General features: G+C 42.7%; 1 protein-coding gene across 3 annotated transcripts in view; it reads right to left on the bottom strand.

Moving 5' to 3' along the window:
- wdfy4 (WDFY family member 4) overlaps window positions 1-21938 on the bottom strand; it is a 191577-nt gene that overhangs the window by 97091 nt on the left and 72548 nt on the right. For all 3 annotated transcript variants that reach the window (XM_064934604.1, XM_064934603.1, XM_064934605.1), the window contains exons 25-33: window positions 8941-9052; window positions 5985-6175; window positions 5529-5684; window positions 4810-4883; window positions 4518-4679; window positions 4279-4367; window positions 2120-2216; window positions 1806-2008; window positions 72-238 (exon numbers count right to left, since the gene is read on the bottom strand). In XM_064934604.1, the coding sequence (XP_064790676.1) occupies window positions 72-238; window positions 1806-2008; window positions 2120-2216; window positions 4279-4367; window positions 4518-4679; window positions 4810-4883; window positions 5529-5684; window positions 5985-6175; window positions 8941-9052 (1251 nt within the window). The remainder of the gene's footprint in view (window positions 1-71; window positions 239-1805; window positions 2009-2119; window positions 2217-4278; window positions 4368-4517; window positions 4680-4809; window positions 4884-5528; window positions 5685-5984; window positions 6176-8940; window positions 9053-21938) is intronic.

Below are 21938 nucleotides of genomic sequence, written 5' to 3'. Positions count from 1 at the left end.
CTTCAATATAACTTAAGATACTTTAATGTACTTTAACTACTTTATATCCAGGTCAGTTAGTGTCATGTTACCTGTCCGTCAGGCGTTTCTCCTCCTCTCTTCCCCAGCAGTAGAGCGGCCAGTGCTCCGTATACCTGAGGCAGGTGAGCCTGGCAGACCAGAAGCCTTTGCAGCACGTCGAAGCCTGCGCAGGTGACACTCTGACACTCATAGGACCACTCATAAGCTCTCAGGTTGTCTAAGAGACACACAAAGACAAGTACCATACAATACATTAAAGGAAAGAATACACCACCGGTGCCAGACTCCGGTGGGTATTTAAGGTGTTTTACAATACGTTCGGTTGGAGGGTAGTACACAAAACAACAAGCCATTGATTAGAGTGTAAGTCTACACAGTCGACACGATGAGAGTATAAACTTCTTTGCATATCTACTCATGTAATATAAACAATTAGAAAATGGGTTGTTTGGATCCTGGATGCTGATTGGTTGATAGCAGGGAGTTATAGCACCACAATACCCGCATTCCACAGGTAATTCCTGTTAACATCCACTCTCCCACAGGCGTGACTGACAGCTTCTCTGAGCAAGGCAAATTTAGTTATCAGGATCATTATAAAGGATATAAACAAAAAAAATGGCGATAAAGAAATGAAGGTAAAAGAAACAAAAGTGCACATAGTTTGCAGTCATTTCAGCTGCTTGATGTTATTGTGTGTTAGCTTGCATTTAGCCTAGCTATCCTCCATAACTATATTATTGACTTGACAATCAGCTGGTTGTTGCCTATTTATACATTATTCATCAAATCATTAAGTTCTTGTTGCCTAGTTATATACTGAACATAAATATAAATGAAAATTCAACAATTTCAAAGATTTTACTGAGTAACAGTTCATATAAGAAAACAGTCAATTTAATTAAATGCATTAGTCCATAGTCTATGGATTTCACATGACTGGGCAGGAGCACAGTCATGGGTGGGCCCACCTACTTGGGAGCCAGGCCCTGACAATTAGAATTAGTTTCTCCGCAACAAAGGGCTTTATTAGAAATACTCCTCAGTTCATCAAGTGTCTGGGTGGTCTCAGATGATACTGCAGGTGAAGAAGCCAGATGTGAAGGTCCTGGGCTGGTGTGGTTACATGAGGTCTGCGGTTGTGAGGCCAGTTGGACATACTGACAAATACTCTAAAATGAAGTTGGTAGCAGCTTATGGTAGAGAAATGTACATTCAATTCTCTCGCAACAGCACTGGTGGACATTCCTGCAGTCATCATGCCAAATGCACACTCTCTCAAAAGAGTGGCCTTTCACTGTCCCCGACACAAGTTGCACCTGTGTAATGATCATGCTGTTTAATCAGCTTATTGAACACCTGTCAGGTGGATGGATAATCTTGGCAAAGGAAGAAAAAAAAATCACTAACAGGGATGTAAACAAATTTGAAAAAACTTTGAGAGAAATAAGCGTTTTGTCCCTATGGAAAAATTTGGGGATCTTTTATTTCAGTTCATGAAACATGAAACCAACACTTTACATGTTGCGTTTATATTTTTGTTCAGTATAAATTATTTATTAAATCATTAAGCCTATTTATTGAAGTTCTTGTCTCTCGTCATTATTGAACCTCTGCTAGCTAGCTAGCTACATGCCAATGATTTCTTTAACATTGCAACGTGGAATGAATAGAATGACAGACTGGGTCAAAAAATTAACAACATGTTTATGTTTATGAAACATAATACAAATCATGTTAATGAACTTTAAAACATACAGTATCTAAACAAAAGCATATCATACCTATGACAACAGAGGGTTCATCCAGGCTCTCTACTAGGGTGCCTGGGAACACGCCCTCTCTGAAGCTGTCCCGCTCGCTCTGATTGGCCAAGAGAAGTGTGAGTAGGCGGAGCCCTAGGCACAGGGTGGAAGAGTGGAGGCGGGGCTGCAGGAACAGCAGGAACCAATCACTGCCCAGTGTCTGGATCAGCTCTTTCTGCTCACTGCAGGTGGACACACACACACACAGTAGATCAAACATGTTAAAAATGCTGTAGTTCCATTGAAACCCATGTTAACCCGATGGTGAGCGGTTTGACCCTGCAGGTACTCACTCTGCAGTGAGAAGACTGTCTGAGCTGATGAGGTCACAGAGAGAAGACAGCAGTTGATTACGGACCCACACGAGTCTGGCTGGACTGAAACTTTGAGCTACAGGAGAGAGAGGAGATAATTACTAAACACTGACAGTGGTTGGGTTTCTAAGCTAATATATGGCATTGTTTTAAGATGGCCATACCATGGATCATTTAGCAATTTGAATTTGAATTTTAGGTCCCCTGTAAGTATAAAAAAAGATACACAAAAAAATAGTTGAATATGGTCTTACTGCTATTAGCCCATATAAATGCATTGAATAACATATTCATACATGGCAGAACACAGTCAAAACATTCATCCAAAGGAAGTAAGTTTTGTGTCTGTCCTCCATTCAGTGGTCAGTGTATTAGGTTCAACCATCTAGAACCAGGTCGGACCTCCCTTTGCCGCCAGAACAGCCTGAATTCTTCAGGGAATGGAAACGCTGCTCAATCGGTATCAAGGGACCAAACGTGTGTCAGGAAACATTCCCCACACCCTTACACCACCACCAGTTGACACCAGGCAGGATGGGGCCAGGCAGGATGGTGCTGCAATAGCCCATCCGTGACAAGGACCGACGAGTTCTGCATTCCGAGATGCCGTTCTGCACACCACTGTTGTACTGCGCTGTTATTTGTCTCTTTGTGGCCCACCTGTTAATTTGCACGATTCTTGAGCTCCTTTGAGGTTGCTCATCAATGATTTTTTGTTTGTCGCACCATTCTCATTAAACCCTAGACACTGTCATGTGTGAAAAGTCCAAGAGGCCTGCCATTTCTGAGGTATTGCATACGGCGCGCATGGCACCAACGATCATACCATGGGCAAAGTCACTTAGGTCATTTGTTTTGCCCATTCTAACATTTAATCAAACAGTAACTGAATGCCTCGTTGACTGTCAGCCTGCTTTATATAGCAAGCCACAGCCACATGACACCCTGTCTGTAGGATCTAACCATTTTTGTGAACAGGGTGGTGTACCTAATAACCTGGACACTGAGTATATCTTTATACTGTTATAGACATATAACAAGGATCAGGAAATTATTTATGTGTTTTTTACCCATATTTAAGCCTTTTGTCACTAAAGTACTTCCATATATACTGGACGTACAAAACATCAGGAACACCCTGCTAATATTGAGTTGCACCCCAATTTACATCAGAACTGCTTTAATTAGATGGTGCATGCACTCTACAAGGTATCAAAAGCTTTCCACAAGGATGCTGGCCCATGTTGACTCCAATGCTTCCCACAGTTATGTCAAGTTGGCTGGATGTATTTTGGGTGGTGGACCATTCTTGATACACACGGGAAACTGTAGAGATGAAAAATTTTGCAACATTGCAGTTCTTGACAAACTGGTGCATCTGGCACCTACTTCCATACCTCGTTCAAAGGCGTCGGTACCAACTTCAGATGAGTCCCGTAACTCTTGTGGCGGTCGTAGAGTGAAACATAGAACACCATCATGTTTGTCTTTCCATAGAGGGGTCATATTAGTTTGTAGGCAAAACCGTTTGGACACTACAGACGTTTTCGTGAGAAGACCGATTTTTGGGATGTCTCTTGGTCTGACAAAAACTGCTGTAGCTTTGCCACCTTCCACCGCAGATGCGGAAGGCTGACCTCGGTGGATGTGTTGGATTAAAAAAACAACATATCTCTAATTTAAACACACAGATTTTGATGGGGATTTTTTATTGTTATGCGAATTCGATTTATGCGGGGGCTTTAAGGATGTGATTAGAGTTAGGCTAGGCTGGACTTAATCTTGGAAAACCAGAACTAAAATGAGTCGTCAGATGCTCGATTAAGTTCTGGGTGAGATGTGTTAGACAATACTAGAATGAGGAGTGGAAGCAGGGCGGAAGCTCCAACCTCTCTTCGCAAGTTATGGACAAGTCTATGGGCCAAATGTCCCATTTCCTACCGAAATTACAAAGACGCAAACACCTGCAAAATCAGAATTTATCTGAAAAAAATGTGTGCTGGAACCAAGTTCCTTGTTCTTTGTCGCATCCCACAGTCTGTTGACAAACACTATGACACCAGTTATGTTACGTGCATCTGTCCACGCAAGATTAGACTGGACTGGAATAGAGCTATTGGCTACTTGTGGGGCTGTACCTTTGGTTTCCTCATCAAGAGAGTCAGAGAGTCCAGAGCTTTCACTCACACTTGGGGGAGGCACGGTGTACACCAGGAAGAGGCCAAGTCTGGAACAAATAGAAAACACACACCTGGTTTAGTATACTAGTGACATACACACAGCACAATAAGAAGAATGAATGGCTGTCCCATAAAAGACAACGCTAAAACGAAACATGTAAGTACTGCATATGCCTGTGACACAGAGGTGTGTGTACCTGCGTATGTCGGTGGAGGTGAAGTGTCCTCTAAGCAGGCAAGTGATGATACTGGTGGCAACCTTTACTTTCCTGGGGGTCACCATGGGGTCAGCCAATAGGAAGAGCAGTTTAGGCACCAGACCCAGGTTATGCATGACCTTTGCATTACCATGGTCACCACTGGGGGAAAGAGTGGGTGGAGGTTCAGAAGTTCCTTGTTCAATTTACTTGTGGTTGAAGTAAAGTAAGTGTGTAATTTTAACAAGGGTAGCACAACATTTTGTTTTGATGGCTCATGAAGATACTCTACCTTGATGATGTCAGGATTTCAGCAAAGTGATTGAGAACTGACAGGTCCAGACTTTCCGCAGTGTTCTTCCACACCTTCAAGGGAAGGAGCAAATGTTAGAACACCTTCCTAATATTGAGTTGCACCCCCCCCCCCCCCTCAGAACAGCCTCAATTCGTCGGGGCATGAACTCTACAAAGTGTCAAACGCGTTCCACAGGGATGCTGGCCCATGTTGACTCAAAAGCGTTCCACGGGGATGCTGGCCCACACTTGTGTCAAAGTGGCTGGATGTCCTTTGGGTGGTGGACCATTCTTGATACACACGGGAAAACTATTGAGCATGAAAAACCAAGCAGCGTTGCAGTTCTTGACACACTCAAATGGGTGCGCCTGGCACAACTTCCATACCCCGTTCAAAAGCAATTCAATATTTTGTCTTGTCCATTCACCCTTAAAATAACACACATACACAATCCATGTCTCAATTGTCACAAGGCATAAAAAACATATTTAACCCATCTTCCCTTCATATACACTGATTGAAGTGGATTTAGCAAGTGACAGCAATAAGGGATCATAGACCAGGTGAATCCCGGTGAAAGCTATGTCATGGAAAGAGCAGGTGTTCCTAAAATGTTGTACACCCAGTCTATATTTAACAGGAGGTGTCTAGGTATCAGCTCTAGGAGTTGATTTGGGAATGTAGGGTTGGTGTGGGGCCGGACAGGAGTATGGTACCTCCAGGTCACAGAGCAGAGCATTGAAGGCGGGTCTGTTGTGTAGACAAACAGCTCCAGATCCCAGGTGGTCCACTGAACCAGACAGAGATAGCACCAGCTGAAAGGTTCTACTGCTCAACACACTGCTCTTAATCTTCAGCAGGAATGCTAGGAGCTAGAGACACGGAGGAGGAGATGGGGAACAGAGTTATCATTCCAAGGCAACCGCTTTTTTATGTAATTATTGTCATCCAGAAGTTTGGGCTGTACAGATATGTATGTCATTAGGCGCCATAATTCTATCCATTCCGTTTCGTAAAGACCTGACTGGGTTGTCTTCATTAGGGGATGCAGTGAAAAACATTTCAAAACATTTCACAAGAGAAGTCCAGTTAATCACACCTTTCAGTCCATTTTATTCCATTTGGTGCCTAATGAAAACGACTTTAATGACAGGTGTTTGGGTTGTACCTACCTTGTAGCCGTTGATGCGTGTCATCTCCCGCTCCATGGCAGGGCTTGTCTCCAACACAGACAGCAGAACTTTCACTGCTGCGTACAGCGCTCCATCGTCTGCCGCCATAGCAACCATGCTTAGGATCACCGCCGGCCCTCCAAGGTACAGAAAGCTATCCCCTGCGCTGCTGGGAGCGAACGTCCGCACACCTGACCGACACCACAACACACGTTCAAACTGTATACTTGTGAACAGTTAATAGTACCATACAGATTGACCTCTGATGAAAGCACACTTACATTTGTTAACTCTTTACACTCGTACCCGTATACGGGTTGGAAATGTCAGATTTGGGTACTAATAAGTGACAAAATTTGAATGCAGTGGCTGAACAATAACATCAGAGCTTTGGCTTTGTGCTTCACAGCACTGTATGTGTTTTAACGGATAACCGTTCTAAACTTGACACTGCATCGAGTCATCTTAATTTTCAGCATTTCCCTCATTCAGATGTTGCACCCATCCATCCTGGTATTTGGTCAACTTTTGCTAATGTTTTGTTGTCTGAGTGAGGAAAATGCTGTAAATTAAGATGACTCAATGTATTTTGAAAGATGAGATGTTGAGGATTATAATAAATACCACTTTGATGTAAAACAAGCAAGCCAAACACCTGTGAGTCCAAAGGTATACTTCACATCTCCAAATCATAAAACCCATGTCATATACAGTGTCAATGTTTACAAGATGTAGAGTTTGATGTAGAGTTACAAGATGTAGAGTTACAAGATGATGTAGAGTTACAATATGACATGCAGTCATACCAGTGGAGGATCCTCAGAGGAAGAAGGGGAGGACCATCCTCCTCAGTGAATTTCATAAAAATGTAAATTGTAAAACATTATCATTTTTAGATAAAACTAACCTAAATATAATCACGTCACCAAATAATTGATTAAAACACACTATTTTGCAAAGAAGTTTTACAGTAACCTCAACAGCACTCCATAGGGTAGCACCATGGTGTTGCTGGAGGAAAGCTCGCTTCTGTCCTCCTCTGGGTACATTGACTTCAATACAAAACCTAGGATGTCCATGGTTCTCACCCCCTTCCATAGACTTACACATTAATTATGAGAACTTCTGGAGGGCATCCTCCAGCCAATGAGAGCTCTTGCAGCATCAACTGACATGTTGTCCACCCAATCAAAGGATCAGAGAATTAATATAGTACTGAAAGCATAAACTACAGCTAGCTAGCACTGCAGTGTATAAAATGTGGTGAGTAGCTGACTCAAAGAGAGTGAAAAACAATAGCAGGACAGTTCTGAAAAAGTTAATTTCTTCCAAAATGAAGGAGAAGCAAAGGTTTACTAACGCATTTTCTCAATTGTCTATGCTGACTAAGACGTTACCTTAGCTAATATGATGACAACGATGTAGGCTGTGTGTAGCGGTTTGGCTTGGAAAGTTTTTTTTCACCTGGTCACATACAGTTGATGTGTTGTGCAAAATCGAAGGGAAAATGTAAGAGGAGGAAAGCTCTTAGATGCGAGAAGGAATACAACGTGGCTGCTATGAAAGTGAACTGTGTTTACACTTGATCATGGGTGTATTCATTCCACTGATTCTGTTGAAAAACCTTTCTTAAGTGGAAGAAAGTGGAAAAAACCCTGAATTTGTCCAATAGGAACTCTCGTTTGCAACTGTTGGACTAATGATTACACCCAATATGTTTTATTTTATTTTTATTTAATCTTTATTGAACCAGGTAGGCTAGTTGAGAACAAGTTATATCAGCTAGATGCAGTCAAGAGTTTTTAAGGCGATATTGAAAGTCACTGTCTGTCACCTCAAATTTGTCTCTCGACCTGTGTGCACCAACGTTGTAAACTTTCATTCATAGGCTAGGTTGTAGCAACTTCATGATGGGTATAGGGAACATTTGAGTATCATGTAGTAGCCTAAACCTATTGCTGTTACATTGAACTGGGTGAAATGGAATATGAAAGAGAGTCATGCTCTAATATAAATAAGGTCATGCTCATGAAAAAAATGACTTTCCACATCTTTATCGGCACTGACAGCCACTGTGTAATACCTTGGGTTGTTTTGAACATAATTTACTTCTTTGTTTATTTATTGTGAAGACAATTCACATGCCCTTGAATGCACTCATGCACCAAAATTACGACATGTTTCTCTGAATTGCCTTGTGAAAGCCTAACACCATAAGATCATATTTTATAACTTAGCTAGTCATGTTGGCATTAGAACAGGCTTTCAAATCATGTCCACCTTGCCCATATTGCGATTTAGAATAGACCATTTTTGGATTGCGTAAACAATAACAGTAATTGTGTGCTGGAGGGGTAGCAGAGTTGTGTTCCTCACAAAACAACCACAAGTGTGCTTGCTCTAGTTCCTCAACAGCACAACTAGGAAAGCTCAAAAAAGTACCTTATAGTTAGACTCTTCTTTAAGGCATAAAATGTGCATTGAAATTGCTTAAGGACTGTGCACACCTTGGAGAGGTGTGTTGCCACTTGGAGACACCAGTTAGTCCTCTCACTCAAACCCTTGTCATTTTGTTGTCCAGGAAATGCTACTGAATGCATCCAGAGTATTTTCTGTAAATGTAAAATGGACATAAAATCAACAGTGCCATGTTTGGATTCAGTCTTGTCTGAGGTGACCTGTTGTGTATTCACCTTATCTCCAAACTGTTCCCTTTCAATTGCTATCATGGTTATGCATTTCATAACTATTCTGTAAGAAACATTTCAATTTAGCCATATCCATATAGGCCAATTCCCACGAGTGTAAAGGGTTAAACAGAAGTTCACTGTGTATTTTTTCTTAGAAAATAGTATGATCCGAATACTAAAGTTTCCCTTTACAGAAATACAATTTCACACGTCTTCCACAACAGTTAACGGCACCAAATTAATTTGAATGAATGTTGGTTGTTTACCAAAGTGTCCAACCAGTGCAGCACCTATGGTGCGTGCAGTGCCAGTCAGGTGGTGGCTGATGTTTTGAGACAGGAACACAGGGGTGGAGTTATCTCTGGACGTGATTCCCATCTGAAATAGAACACACGGGAGACAACATACAATTTGTTACACTCTCAGTACTGACAGGACAGCCCTGGGCCCTATATTTTCTGATCAGGTATTGTCAGGACTTCCCCGGTCCTACTAATCAACAACGACAAACAGATACCCAAAATATCCCCAAACAACCACAAACATATACCCCAAACAACCACAAATAGGTACTCCAAACAACCCCAAACAAACACAAACCATAGAAATAGAATGAATAGAACTGGCATCCTATTCAATGATGGCATAATGGGTGGACTGGCGGCCATTGTGAGTATACCCATAGGAGCAAAGCAGGAAGTGAAAGCAGGAAGTGTACCCATCAATACATGATGTGATTTGGTTGTTTCACATCAGTTAACATAATTTGAATGAATGTTCTACATGACCATGGAAAAGATTGCCTCGCAATTCCAGGCAGGCATTTTGAGTGTACTCATGAGTTTACCAGTCAAATTGCCAGCATTAGAGATTCCAAGCCCATTCTAATAATTCTATGCATATGCCAACCCCAAACAAGTACCTCAAATAACCACCAAACAACCCCAAATCAGAAATATGGGGTCCTACTAATCACCCCAAACAACCACAAACCACCATAAACAACCACAAACAGGTACCACAAACAACCACAAACAGGTAACGCAAACAATCACAAACAACTACAAACAATGCAAAACAACCACAAACAACCCCAAATAGATACCCCAAACAACCATTAACAACAGGGAAGCATCCAGCTGCAGATTATGCACGCTTAGGGCACCTGGTCTGTGAACCTCAAAGCACAAACCTTAACCCTGGGGGGCAGGTAGCCTAGTGGTTAGAGCGTTTGACTAGTAACCGGAACTTTGCAAGATCAAATTCCTGAGCTGACAAGGTAAAAATCTGTCATTCTGCCCATGAACAAGGCAGTTAACCCACTGTTACTAGGCCATCATTGAAAATAAGAATTTGTTCTTAACTGACTTGCCTAGTAAAATAAAGGTTTAAAAAACTTGTCTCGGTTGGTATGGGTGCCTGTAGTGCTCTAATGCTCTGGACCAGAGCTATAATCTAGCTCTGATCAAGGGGATTTAAAAAATATATATACAGTACCAGTCAAAAGTTTGGATACACCAACTGATTCCAGGGATTTTCTTTATGTTTACTATTTTCTACATTATAGAATAATAGTGAACACATCAAAACTATGAAATTACACATATTGAATCATGTAGTAACCAAAAAAGTCTAAAACAAATCAAAATATATTTTAGATTTTAGATTCTTCGAAGTGGCAAAACTTTGCCTTGATGACAGCTTTGCACACTCTTGGCAATCTCTCAACCAGCTTCATGAGGTAGTCACCTGGAATGCATTTCAACTAACAGGTGTTACTTGAAATGTTAAAAGTTAATTTGTAGAATTTCTTTCCTTCTTAATGCGTTTGAACCAATCAGTTTGTAGGGGTGGTATACAGAAGATAGCCCTATTTGGTAAAAGACCAAGGTCCTGAGATCTCTGAAGCAGGTTTTCATCAAGGATCTCTCTGTAATTTGCTCCGTTCATCTTTCCCTCGATACTGAGTAGTCTGTATTCAGACCTTTAGCTATGGGACTCGAAATTGAGCACATGTGCATTCTGTTTCCATTGATCATCCTTGATATGTTTCTACAACTTGATTGGAGTCCACCTGTGGTACATTCAATGGGTTGGACATTATTTGGTAAGGCACACACCTGTCTATATAAGGTCCCAGAGTTGAAAGTGAGTGTCAGAGCAAAAATCAAGCCATGAGGATGAAGGAATTGTCCGTAGAACTCCGAGACAGGATTATGTCGAGACATGGATCTGGGGAAGGGTACCAAAAAATGGCTGCGGCATTGAAGGTCCCCAAGAACACAGTGGCCTCCATCATTCTTAAATGGAAGATGTTTGGAACCACCAAGACTCCTCCTACAGCTGGCCATCCAGCCAAACGGAGTAATCGGTGGAGAAGCGCCTTGGTGAGGGAGGTGACCAAGAACCCGATGGTCACTCTGACAAAGCGCCAGAGTTGAGGAAGACAACCTCCTCCCTCATTTGATACCCTTCCTGCAGGCTCATCCTGACATGACCCTCCAGCATGACAATGCCACCAGCCATACTGCTCATTCTGTGTTTGATTTCCTGACCACATGTCTGTGGAACTTGTTCAGTTTTTGTCTCGGTTGTTGAATCTTGTTATGTTCATACAAATATTTACACATGTTAAGTTTGCTAAAAATAATCGCAGTTGACAGTGAGAGGGCGTTTCTTTTTTGCAGGCAATTCATGTTTGAGGCTTTACTGAGCAGGACAAACTTCTCTCTTCTACGAGAGCCCCAGTGTTTCCCCAGATCAAGTATGTAGACATTTGCGCATCTCCAGTCAGAACAGAACCTGCACAAATTGTTCCCCCCTAACACATTTAATGGCTGGTGCCGGCATTGCCTTTGTTCTTTTCCTTACTAATAACTTTGGATATGTGTGCGTTCCTCTCAAAGTAAGTGCCTTATTACATTATCATTATAGTTTTTGTATATCGTATTATCATTTCTTCTGTAGCACACCACACCGTAGGTATGTATGGAGCATAATGTGTTTACTGTTTTATTCACATGTTTTGAAGTTCTGGTGACAAATCATGCATTCCGATTCATAGATTGTAATCATAGATTGTAATGGACAGATTTGATGTGTGTAAATTACTTTTTGGAAGGTTGTACTGATTATGATGACCTAATCCTAAGCTAAATGTCAGCCTTGTGTGGCGCCATGTTTGTTGAGATCATACAATGCATTCTGATTTTCACGTAAACATCAGTCAAACCAAAGATGTTATAACAAAACGGGGTGAAGGGATGGTTCACTTGACTGACTTAGATTGTAATTATCGTTACTCAGGGTTGCCAGCTCAGACCCTCGTTTCCAGGGGTTTTATTTTTATGTAGTATATCAACTCCTCCTGTGTTTGCCCCACTATTTATTGATAAATCCCCCATCATAGTAATATTTCCTGCATCACATAACCCCACGATACCTTCCCCATTTCTACCCCCTATGGACTTCAAATCTCCCACAAATGAAATGTTCCCCCCTAAAATGGTTTCACCCATATCTGGCAACCCTGTTAAGCTTTTGCGCTACAGTTAGGCTAGGTAGTAGGCTTGTATTTGGGGTGATGATCTGTCGGGTGATAACATTTTATTTGCTTTGTGATTTGTCCAAAACTGTAAACAATTTGTCAAGTCATATGCTTTGGTTATTGTATACACTGTAACAATTACATTGAAGATTTGTAATAGCTGAAAAGTGGCCAAACTCAGTTCATATTTTTCGGGCAAAGGATGCAGCCATCTTTGACTGTTTATTTGCGTATGATAGTGATTGGCAATCTGGGATTAGGGAGTTTTCACTTGTCAAACAAACATGGCTGCCATCATAAAGAATTTAGTTAATGTTAGCTTAACTGACAAGCCTCTCTTTTCTAAACAATATTACATTTCTTAATTTTGCTAACCAGAGATGTGGTACATTGTAAACAAGTCTAGCTAGGTCGCTAACTTATCTTTGTTTTTTTTGTCAGCGCAACCTGTTATTTAGACTGGTTTATTGAATGAGTTTGGCTGTGGATATGTTCCGTGTGATGCTTGAATGATAAAGTTTGAGTTTAGAAAACATTGTTTAGATGCTTTTCAGACAACATTGCTGTTTGAACATGTTCTTTGCATCCTACGTTCTGTTGCTACTGTTCCAATCACATATTTGTGATGGTACGCTGCAAGGACCATTCAACAATGATCACAAATATGTGATTGTATGCATCAAAAGCATCAACCAATCATCTGTCATCTGAATCAGTGCAATACAAGTTGAGTGCCCTTCTCTATATGCATGTTGGCAGTCAGCAGTTTTTCGAACCCATAGTGGTCGTCAACTGACTTTCTATAAATTATTATAGTGGCCGAGAATGGCCTTGTTTTTCTTAAAATAATATATGTGTCAATATCGCAAAATGAACTTGCAATCAACCTGTTGTTGTATTCGTGTGGCTGTTGTCATCAACCAGAAACCGGAAACAGGGTATGCTGTCATATGACTACTTTTGGTGTTGTCGATGTAGTAAAACTTGGGGAATAGATTGTCATGATTACTTGGTTGGTACAGGCGAGCACATCAGCGGTGGAGCATGGAAATTGTTGAAGTGCTTAACTGAATATAGTCAGCTAACTAGTTGGTTGTTTATTCTTGTTTCTACCTATGTAAATCATTGGAAATGGCCCAAGCTGCTTGCTATAGCAAGCTAGCTAGCTAATTAGTTAGTCTGTCAGGCAAGAAAAGCTGTGTGTAGCGGTAAATATGGGTTGCACTCACAACGCGTCAAGCTCAGCTGTCACTTTCACTAGCTAGCTAAACAGACAAATAGCCACCGAAATATCCACCGCTAGAATAATTAGTGTTTATCTTTTGGGCTTAGGTTATGGTTTGTCAATTTTGCTAGGTGCAGATACTAATATGCTATACATGGCCTTGTTTTCCTATTATTTGAAAGCTTAGCCTTCAGCCACGCCCAAGATCCTAAACGATATCATAACAGCCAATAAAAGACAATACTGTGCAGCCGTCTTCATCAACCTGGCCAAGGCTTTCGACTCTGTCAATCACCGCATTCTTATCAGCAGACTCAACAGCCTTGTTTTCTCAAATGACTGCCTTGCCTGGTTCACCAACTACTTCTCAGATAGAGTTCAGTGTGTCAAATCAGATGACCTTTGTCCGGACCTCTTCCAGTCTTGATGGGGGTGCCACAGGTTTCAATTCCCGGGCCGACACTCTTCTCTGTATACATCAATGATGTCGCTCTTGCTGCTGGTGATTCACTAATCCACCTCCATGCAGACGACCCCCTTCTGTATACATCTGGCCCTGTGTTAACTAACCTCCAGACGTGCTTCAATGCCATACAACACTCCTTCAGTGGCCTCCAACTGCTCTTAAATGCAAGTAAAACTAAATGCATGCTCTTTAACCGTTCGCTGCCCGCACCTGCCCACCCGTCTAGCATCACTACTCTGGACGGTTCTGATTTAGAATATGTCGACATCTACAAATACCTAGGTGTCTGGTTAGCCTGTAAACTCTCCTTCCAGACTCACATTAAGCATCTCTAATCCAACATTAAATCTAGAATCGGCTTCCTATTTTGCAACAAAGCATCTTTCACTCAAGCTGCCAAGCATACCCTCGTAAAACTGACCATCCTACAGATCCTTGACATTGGCGATGTCATTTACAAAATAGCCTCCAACACTCTACTCAGCAAATTGGATGTAGTCTATCACAGTGCCATTGGTTATGTCACCAAAGCCCCATATACTACCCACCACTGTGACCTGTATGCTCTCGCTGGCTGTCCCTCGCTTCATATTCGTCGCTAAACCCACTGGCCCCATTCATCTAAGTATTTGCTAGGTAAAGCCCCACCTTATCTCAGTTCACTGGTCACCATAGCAGCACACACCCGTAGCATACGCTCCAGCAGGTATATTTGACTCGTCATCCCCAAAGCCAACTCCTATTTGGCCGCCTTTCCTTCCAATTCTCTGCTGCCATTGACTGGAACGAATTTCAAAAATCACTGAAGCTGAAGTCGTATATCTCCCTCTGTCACGGTCGTCCCCCTCATTGTCCGCCTCTGTGGCCTCCTAACCATCGCAACCCTTCTAAATGACCCTACTGGACAGAGGGGCAGCTTGGGACAGAGGGGCGGAAGCTCCGGCGCCTCTGGGCGCCGGACAGGCAGGAGACTCTGGCAGCGCCGGACAGGCGGGAGACTCCGGAAGCGCCAGACAGGCGGGAGACTCCGGAAGCGCCAGACAGGCGGGAGACTCCGGCAGTGCCGGACAGGCGGGAGACTCCGGCAGCGCCGGACAGGCTGGGGAGACCTCCAGGAGGCTTGGTGTTAGGAGGAGGCACCTGAAGGACTGGGCTGTGTGGGAGCACTGGAGCTCAGGTGCGCAGCCTTGGCACCACTCCCCCAGGCTTGATCACTACTCTAGCCCGGACCCTCCAGAGTGCAGGCACAGGTTGGACCGGGCTGTGGGTAAGCACTGGAGATCTAGTGCCTACTACGTGCACCTCTCCCTTAGGCTCCACTCCCACATTTTCCCGGCACGAGCGGAGCGCAGGCATAGGATGCACTGCACCCTCCCAGCGCCCCGGAGACACAGTACGCAGAGCCGGCGCAGGATACCCTGGACCAAAATTGCATACCGTCGACCAGACACGCTGAGCAGGCACCATACGCCCTGGCTCGATGCCCACACTCGCATGGCACTTTCGGGGGGCTGCCATATAGCGCACCGGCTATGTGCACGTACTGGCGACACCGTAAGCTTAACCGCATTACACGGTGCCTGACCAGTAACGCGCTGCTTATAATAAGCACGAGGAGTGAGCTCAGGTCTGCTACCTGGCTTAGCCCCACACCTCATCTGACCCCCCCCAAAAAACAAATTTGGGGGCTGCCTCTCGTACCTGTCGCGCTGCCGTGCTGCCTCCTCATATCGCCGCCGCTCAGCTTTTGCTGCCTCCAGCTCTGCTTTGCGGCAGCGATATTCCCCATCCTGTGCCCAGGGTCCCTCTCCGTTCAATATCTCCTCCCATGTCCAGGAGTCCTGGGATGCTGGCCGCTGTTGTTGCTGCTGCCGCTGCTGTCGTCGCTGTCCTTTACCACGCCGCTTGGTCCTTGGTTGGTGGGTGATTCTGTCACGGTCATCCTCCTCTTCATCTGAAGAGGAGAGGCGATAAGGATCGGAGGACCAAAATGCGGCGTAGTAGGTGTTCATCATTAATTTTAATAAAGAAAACACTGAACACTGAAACACTATACAAAAACAATAAATGAAATAACAACCGTGAAACTAATGCAAACTGTGCTGAAACAAGCAATCAACATAGACAATCACCCACAAGCAACCCAGGCTACCTAAGTATGATTCTCAATCAGAGACAACTAATGACACCTGCCTCTGATCGAGAACCATACTAGGCCGAAACATAGAAATCCCCAAATCATAGAAAATCAAACATAGACTGCCCACCCCAACTCACACCCTGACCATACTAAATAATAAATACAAAACAAAGGAAATAAAGGTCAGAACGTGACACCATCACTAAATTTAAGCATCAGCTGTCAGAGCAGCTTACCGATCATTGCACCTGTACACACCCCATCTGTAAACAGCCCACCCAACTCATCCCCATATTGTTATATTTTTTGCTCCTTTGCACCCCAGTATCTCTACTTGCACATTCATCTTCTGCACATTATCACTCCAGTGTTAATGCTAAATTGTAATTATTTCGCCACCATGGGCTATTTATTGCCTTTACCTCCCTAATCTTACTTCATTTGCACACACTGTATATAGATTTTTTTATTGTGTTACTGACTGTATGTTTGTTTATCCCATGTGTAACTCTGTGTTGTTTGTGTCGCACTCCTTTGCTTTATCTTTGCCCGGTCGCAGTTGTAAATGAGAACTTGTTCTCAATTGTACTACCTGGTTAAATAAAGGTGAAATAAAATAAATAAATTAGCTGTCGTATTAGGGTAGTAGATGAGTTGGACATTTGTTTACTTAGCCAGCTTACAAGGTGCTTGTTTTGGCCTGTTTCAACCGATGCAATTCATTTGGCAACTTACCCAGCTTTGTAACTCATCAGCTAACATTGGTGAAATCTGTATTTGTATTTATTATGGATTCCAATTAGCTCCCTCAGGCCCCTACTCCACCACTACCACATACCTACAATACAAAATCCATGTTATCATGTGTGTGTATGCATTTGTCTGTGCCTATGTTTGTGTCCCCGCTGTTCCATAAGGTGTATTTTATCTGTTTTTTAAATCTAATTTTACTGCTTGCATCAGTTACTTGATGTGGAATAGAGTTCCATGTAGTCATGGCTCTATGTAGTACTGTGCACCTCACATAGTCTGTTCTGGACTTGGGGTCTGTGAAGAGACCTCTTGTGGCATGTCCTGGGGGGTTTGCATTGGTGTCCGAGCTGTGCACCACCACTTCAAACAGAGCTCGGTGCATTCAACATGTCAATACCTATCTTAAATACAAGTAGTGATGATGTCACTCTCTCCTTCACTTTGAGCCAGGAGAGATTGACATGCATATTATTAATATTCACTCTCTGTGTGACAGACTTCTCCCCATCTTAGCTACTGCTGTATCAATATGTTTTCACCATGACAGTTTACAATCCAGGGTTACTCCAAGCAGTTTAGTCACCTCAACTTGCTCAATTTCCACATTATTTATTACAAGATTTAGTGGAGGTTGAGGGTTTAGTTAATTATTTGTCCCAAATACAATGCTTTTAGATTTAGAAATGTTTAGGACTAACTTATTCCTAACTTATTCCTTGCCATCCACACTTTGTTAAGTGTTGCAATCATTTCAGTAGCTGAGATGTATAGTGTATAGTGTTGTCATCCACATACATAGACACATTGGCTTTACTTAAAGCCATTGGCATGTCATTAGTAAAGATTTAAAAAGGAAGGGGCCTTCCTGATTCTACCTGGATTGTGTTGGAGAGGCTTCCATTAAAGAACACCCTCTGTGTAACTATTTATCCAAAACATAGCAAGGGATGTAAAGCCATAACACATACGTTTTTCCAGCAGCAGGCTATGATCGATAATGTCAAAAGCCGCACTGAAGCCTAGCAAAACAGCCCCAACAATCCTTTCATCTTCACTTTCTCAACACCAATCATCAGTCATTTCTGTAAGTTCTGTGCTTGTTGAATGTCCTTCTCTATAAAAATGCTGAAAATGTGTTGTCAATTTATTAACTGTAAAATAGCATTGTCAAACACTATTTTTTAAGTTTATGAAGGGGAACGGGCTGACTAGTTGGCTATTTGAGCATGTATAGGGGGTTTTACTATTCTTAGGTAGTAGAATGACGTTTGCTTCTCTCCAAGCCTAGGGGCACACACTTTCTAGTAGGCTTACATTGAAATTCTGGCAAATAAGAGTGGAAATATCGTCCGCTATTATCCTCAGTAATTTTCAATCCAAGTTGTCAGACCCTGCTTGCTTGTCATTGTTGATAGACAACAATAATGTTTTCACCTCTTCCACACTCACTTTACGGAATTCATAATTACAATGCTTGTCTTCATAATTTGGTCAGATATACTTTGATGTGTAGTGTCAGCATTTGTTCCATGTCATGCCTAAATTTGCTAAGCTTGCCAATGAAAAAATAATTAAAGTTGTTGGCAATATCCGTTGGTTTTGTGATGAATGTGTCATGCCCTGGTCGAAGTATATTGTGTTTGTCTGCATTTATTTGGTCAGGCCAGGGTGTGACATGGGTTTTTTTGTGGTGTGTTTTGTCTTGGGGGTGTCTAGCATAGTCTATGGCTGCCTGAGGCGGTTCTCAATCAGAGTCAGGTGATTATCGTTGTCTCTGATTGGAAACCATATTTAGGCAGCCATATTCTTTGAGTATTTCGTGGGTGATTGTTCCTGTCTCTGTGTTTGTTGTCACCAGATAGGCTGTACAGGTTTTCACGTTCCGTTTGTTGTTTTTGTATTGTTCGTTTTTTCTTCGTCATTAAACATGTATCAAAGATACCACGCTGCATTTTGGTCCGACTCTCCTTCACCAGACGAAAGCCGAATACTTTCGCAAGGCACTGTATGACTACTATATTGTGATCACTACATCCGATGGATGGATACTTCTTTCAAACGAATTTCTGCAGCATTAGTAAAGATGTGATCAATACATGTTGATGCTTTCATTCCTGTGCTATTTGTATCTACCTTGGTAGGTTGACAACCTGAACCAGGTTGCAGGCACTGTTTACAGTTTGAAGTTTTTTCTTGAGTGGGCAGCTTCTTGAGTCAATATTTGAATCACCCAGCCTAAACATACCTCTCTGTTGACCTCACATACATTATCAAGTATTTAACACATGTTATCCAGATACTGACTGTTAGCACTTGAATGGGCTTAAGGTGAGTCAGATGAACCTGTAGCCATATTACTTCAACAGTATTTATCATGAGATCCTCTCTAATCTTTACAGGAATGTGTTTCTGAATATAAACAGTAACACCTCCATCATTGGCATTTCTATATTTTCTGTAAATGGTGTAAACTTGTATTGCTACCACTGTATCATCAAAGGTATTCTCTAAGTGAGATAGTCATATTATGACTGTCACCTTTTACTAGCAAATTATTGATTTCATGAACCTTGTTTCTTAAGCTACATACAGTGGGGCAAAAAAGTATTTAGTCAGCCACCAATTGTGCAAGTTCTCCCACTTAAAAAGATGAGAGGCCTGTAATTTTCATCATAGGTACACTTCAACTATGACAGACAAAATGAGAAGAAAAACAATCCAGAAAATCACATTGTAGGATTTTTAATGAATTTATTTGCAAATTATGGTGGAAAAAAAGTATTTGGTCACCTACAAACAAGCAAGATTTCTGACTCTCACAGACCTGTAACTTCTTCTTTAAGAGGCTCCTGTGTCCTCCACTTGTTACCTGTATTAATGGCACCTGTTTGAACTTGTTATCAGTATAAAAGACACCTGTCCACAACCTCAAACAGTTACACTCCAAACTCCACTATGGCCAAGACCAAAGAGCTGTCAAAGGACACCAGAAACAAAATTGTAGACCTGCAGCAGGCTGGGAAGACTGAATCTGAAATAGGTAAGCAGCTTGGTTTGAAGAAATCAACTGTGGGAGCAATTATTAGGAAATGGAAGACATACAAGACCACTGATAATCTCCCTCGATCTGGGGCTCCACGCAAGATCTCACCCCGTGGGGTCAAAATGATCACAAGAACGGTGAGCAAAAATCCCAGAACCACAGGGGGGGGACCTAGTGAATGACCTGCAGAGAGCTGGGACCAAAGTAACAAACCCTACCATCAGTAACACACTACGCCGCCAGGGACTCAAATCCTGCAGTGCCAGACTTGTCCCCCTGCTTAAGCCAGTACATGTCCAGGCCCGTCTGAAGTTTGCTAGAGAGCATTTAGAAGATCCAGAAGAAGATTGGGAGAATGTCATATGGTCAGATGAAACCAAAATATAACGTTTTGGTAAAAACTCAACTCGTCATGTTTGGAGGACAAAGAATGCAGAGTTGCATCCAAAGAACACCATACCTACTGTGAAGCATGGGGGTGAAAACATCATGCTTTGGGGCAGTTTTTCTGCAAACGGACCAGGATGACTGATCCGTGAAAAGGAAAGAATGAATGGGGCCATGTATCGTGAGATTTTGAGTGAAAACCTCCTTCCCACAGCAAGGGCATTGAAGATGAAACTTCTTTGCCCCACTGTATGTTAACTTGGGCTATTTTGAGCATTTTTCTTCTGGGATGCTTACTTGTTTGTATTGATTTACTGGGAGGCTTAGCAGAAGTAGATATGCTCATGTTATTTATGTTAGTGCAGGGTGAGCTGCACACAATGGTCTTCCTCCTAGGGCACACCGCCTCAGTGCTAACAGTATGCATCTGGTTTGTAGGCACATGATTACTGCATACAATAGCTGTAGGATCAGCAGTGGCATTCAGAGCAGTTAGAGGGACATTTGGTTATTTACATTGTGTCTACCAACGCCCTTGGTGTAATGTACATTTGCTGAAGCATTATGACTCGGCATCACAATGGTAGGGATTAGCTGAGCTGGGCTTGGGTCATTGATAAGTCATTGTCTCAACGCAGCCTTCTAATGCTGTGAGGATCCAGGAACACAACTGATAGGGTGGATCCCTTCCTCCTTATAAAATGTGTTGTTTGTTTCCAAAAGGTATCTATATTGTCAACAAAAGGTACACCCATTTAGCTGCAATAATCACGTAGCCAGTTGTGAAGAGAAAAAAATCCTGCTAAAGCATTCAATGCCACAATTCAGAGAGGGCACACGGCCAGATATGATGGGTCTTTTGTTAGTGTCTAGCAGAGAGTCAATCAGGTCTTTAAAATCCAGTTTCAACTGTTCAGAGCTGCCCTTCATAATGTCACTAAACCCACATGGACTACGATATAATCGATTTCCATGTCCTGACGTAGTACATTCGGGAGAAGCTTAGTAATGTAATTTAGGCTGTCATTGAAAATAAGAATTTGTTCTTAACTGACTTGCCTAGTAAAATGAAGGTAAAATAAAATAAAAAATAATGTAATTTATTCGATCTCCAGGATAGGACATTGTTTTTGCACCAGGAACGGTTGCTCCCGGCACCTGGTGCAGGCCTCCGACAGATGGAGGAGCCCCGCTCGATACAGAGCAGGGACGAAAGTTTGTCGACTTCGAAATCGTAGTAGTAGGCACTGTGGCTGAAGACATGGGCACGCCCAGCATCGAAGGTGCAGGAAGATCAGGCTCCAGGACAGCGAAACTATTCGCTGTTTGTATCCTCATGGGGCCTCTCGTTGGGAGTGTAGACTGCTTTGCGGGAGGCCTCTGTCTTCGGCTTCCACGGCTCGTGGCATGCAACCAACGTTGATTGCCTTGCTCCTCTTGCTGTGCTCCTTCGATGGGGGAGTTCTGGGCAACACCGACCAGTCGGATAACGACAAACGTCAAGGCGGAGATGTATCCAACAAGCGCGAACGCCATCCAGCCACCGGCGTAGAAAATGTAAACATTCCACTCTGCGTTTTCCCCAGTTTCTTACGTAAGCTAGCGACATGCGTGATCAAGGAAGCCACCTTGGAACTGAGCGATCCGGTTTGTCCCGAAATAAAGCATAGCAGATAAAACTCCTACAGCACTGGAACTGTTAA

The sequence above is a fragment of the Oncorhynchus masou genome, chromosome 24, assembly GCF_036934945.1.
Source record: "Oncorhynchus masou masou isolate Uvic2021 chromosome 24, UVic_Omas_1.1, whole genome shotgun sequence".
NCBI lineage: Eukaryota > Metazoa > Chordata > Actinopteri > Salmoniformes > Salmonidae > Oncorhynchus > Oncorhynchus masou.
The sequence above is the reverse complement of the archived record's forward strand: the minus strand, read 5'-3'. Positions and strand labels throughout refer to the sequence as shown.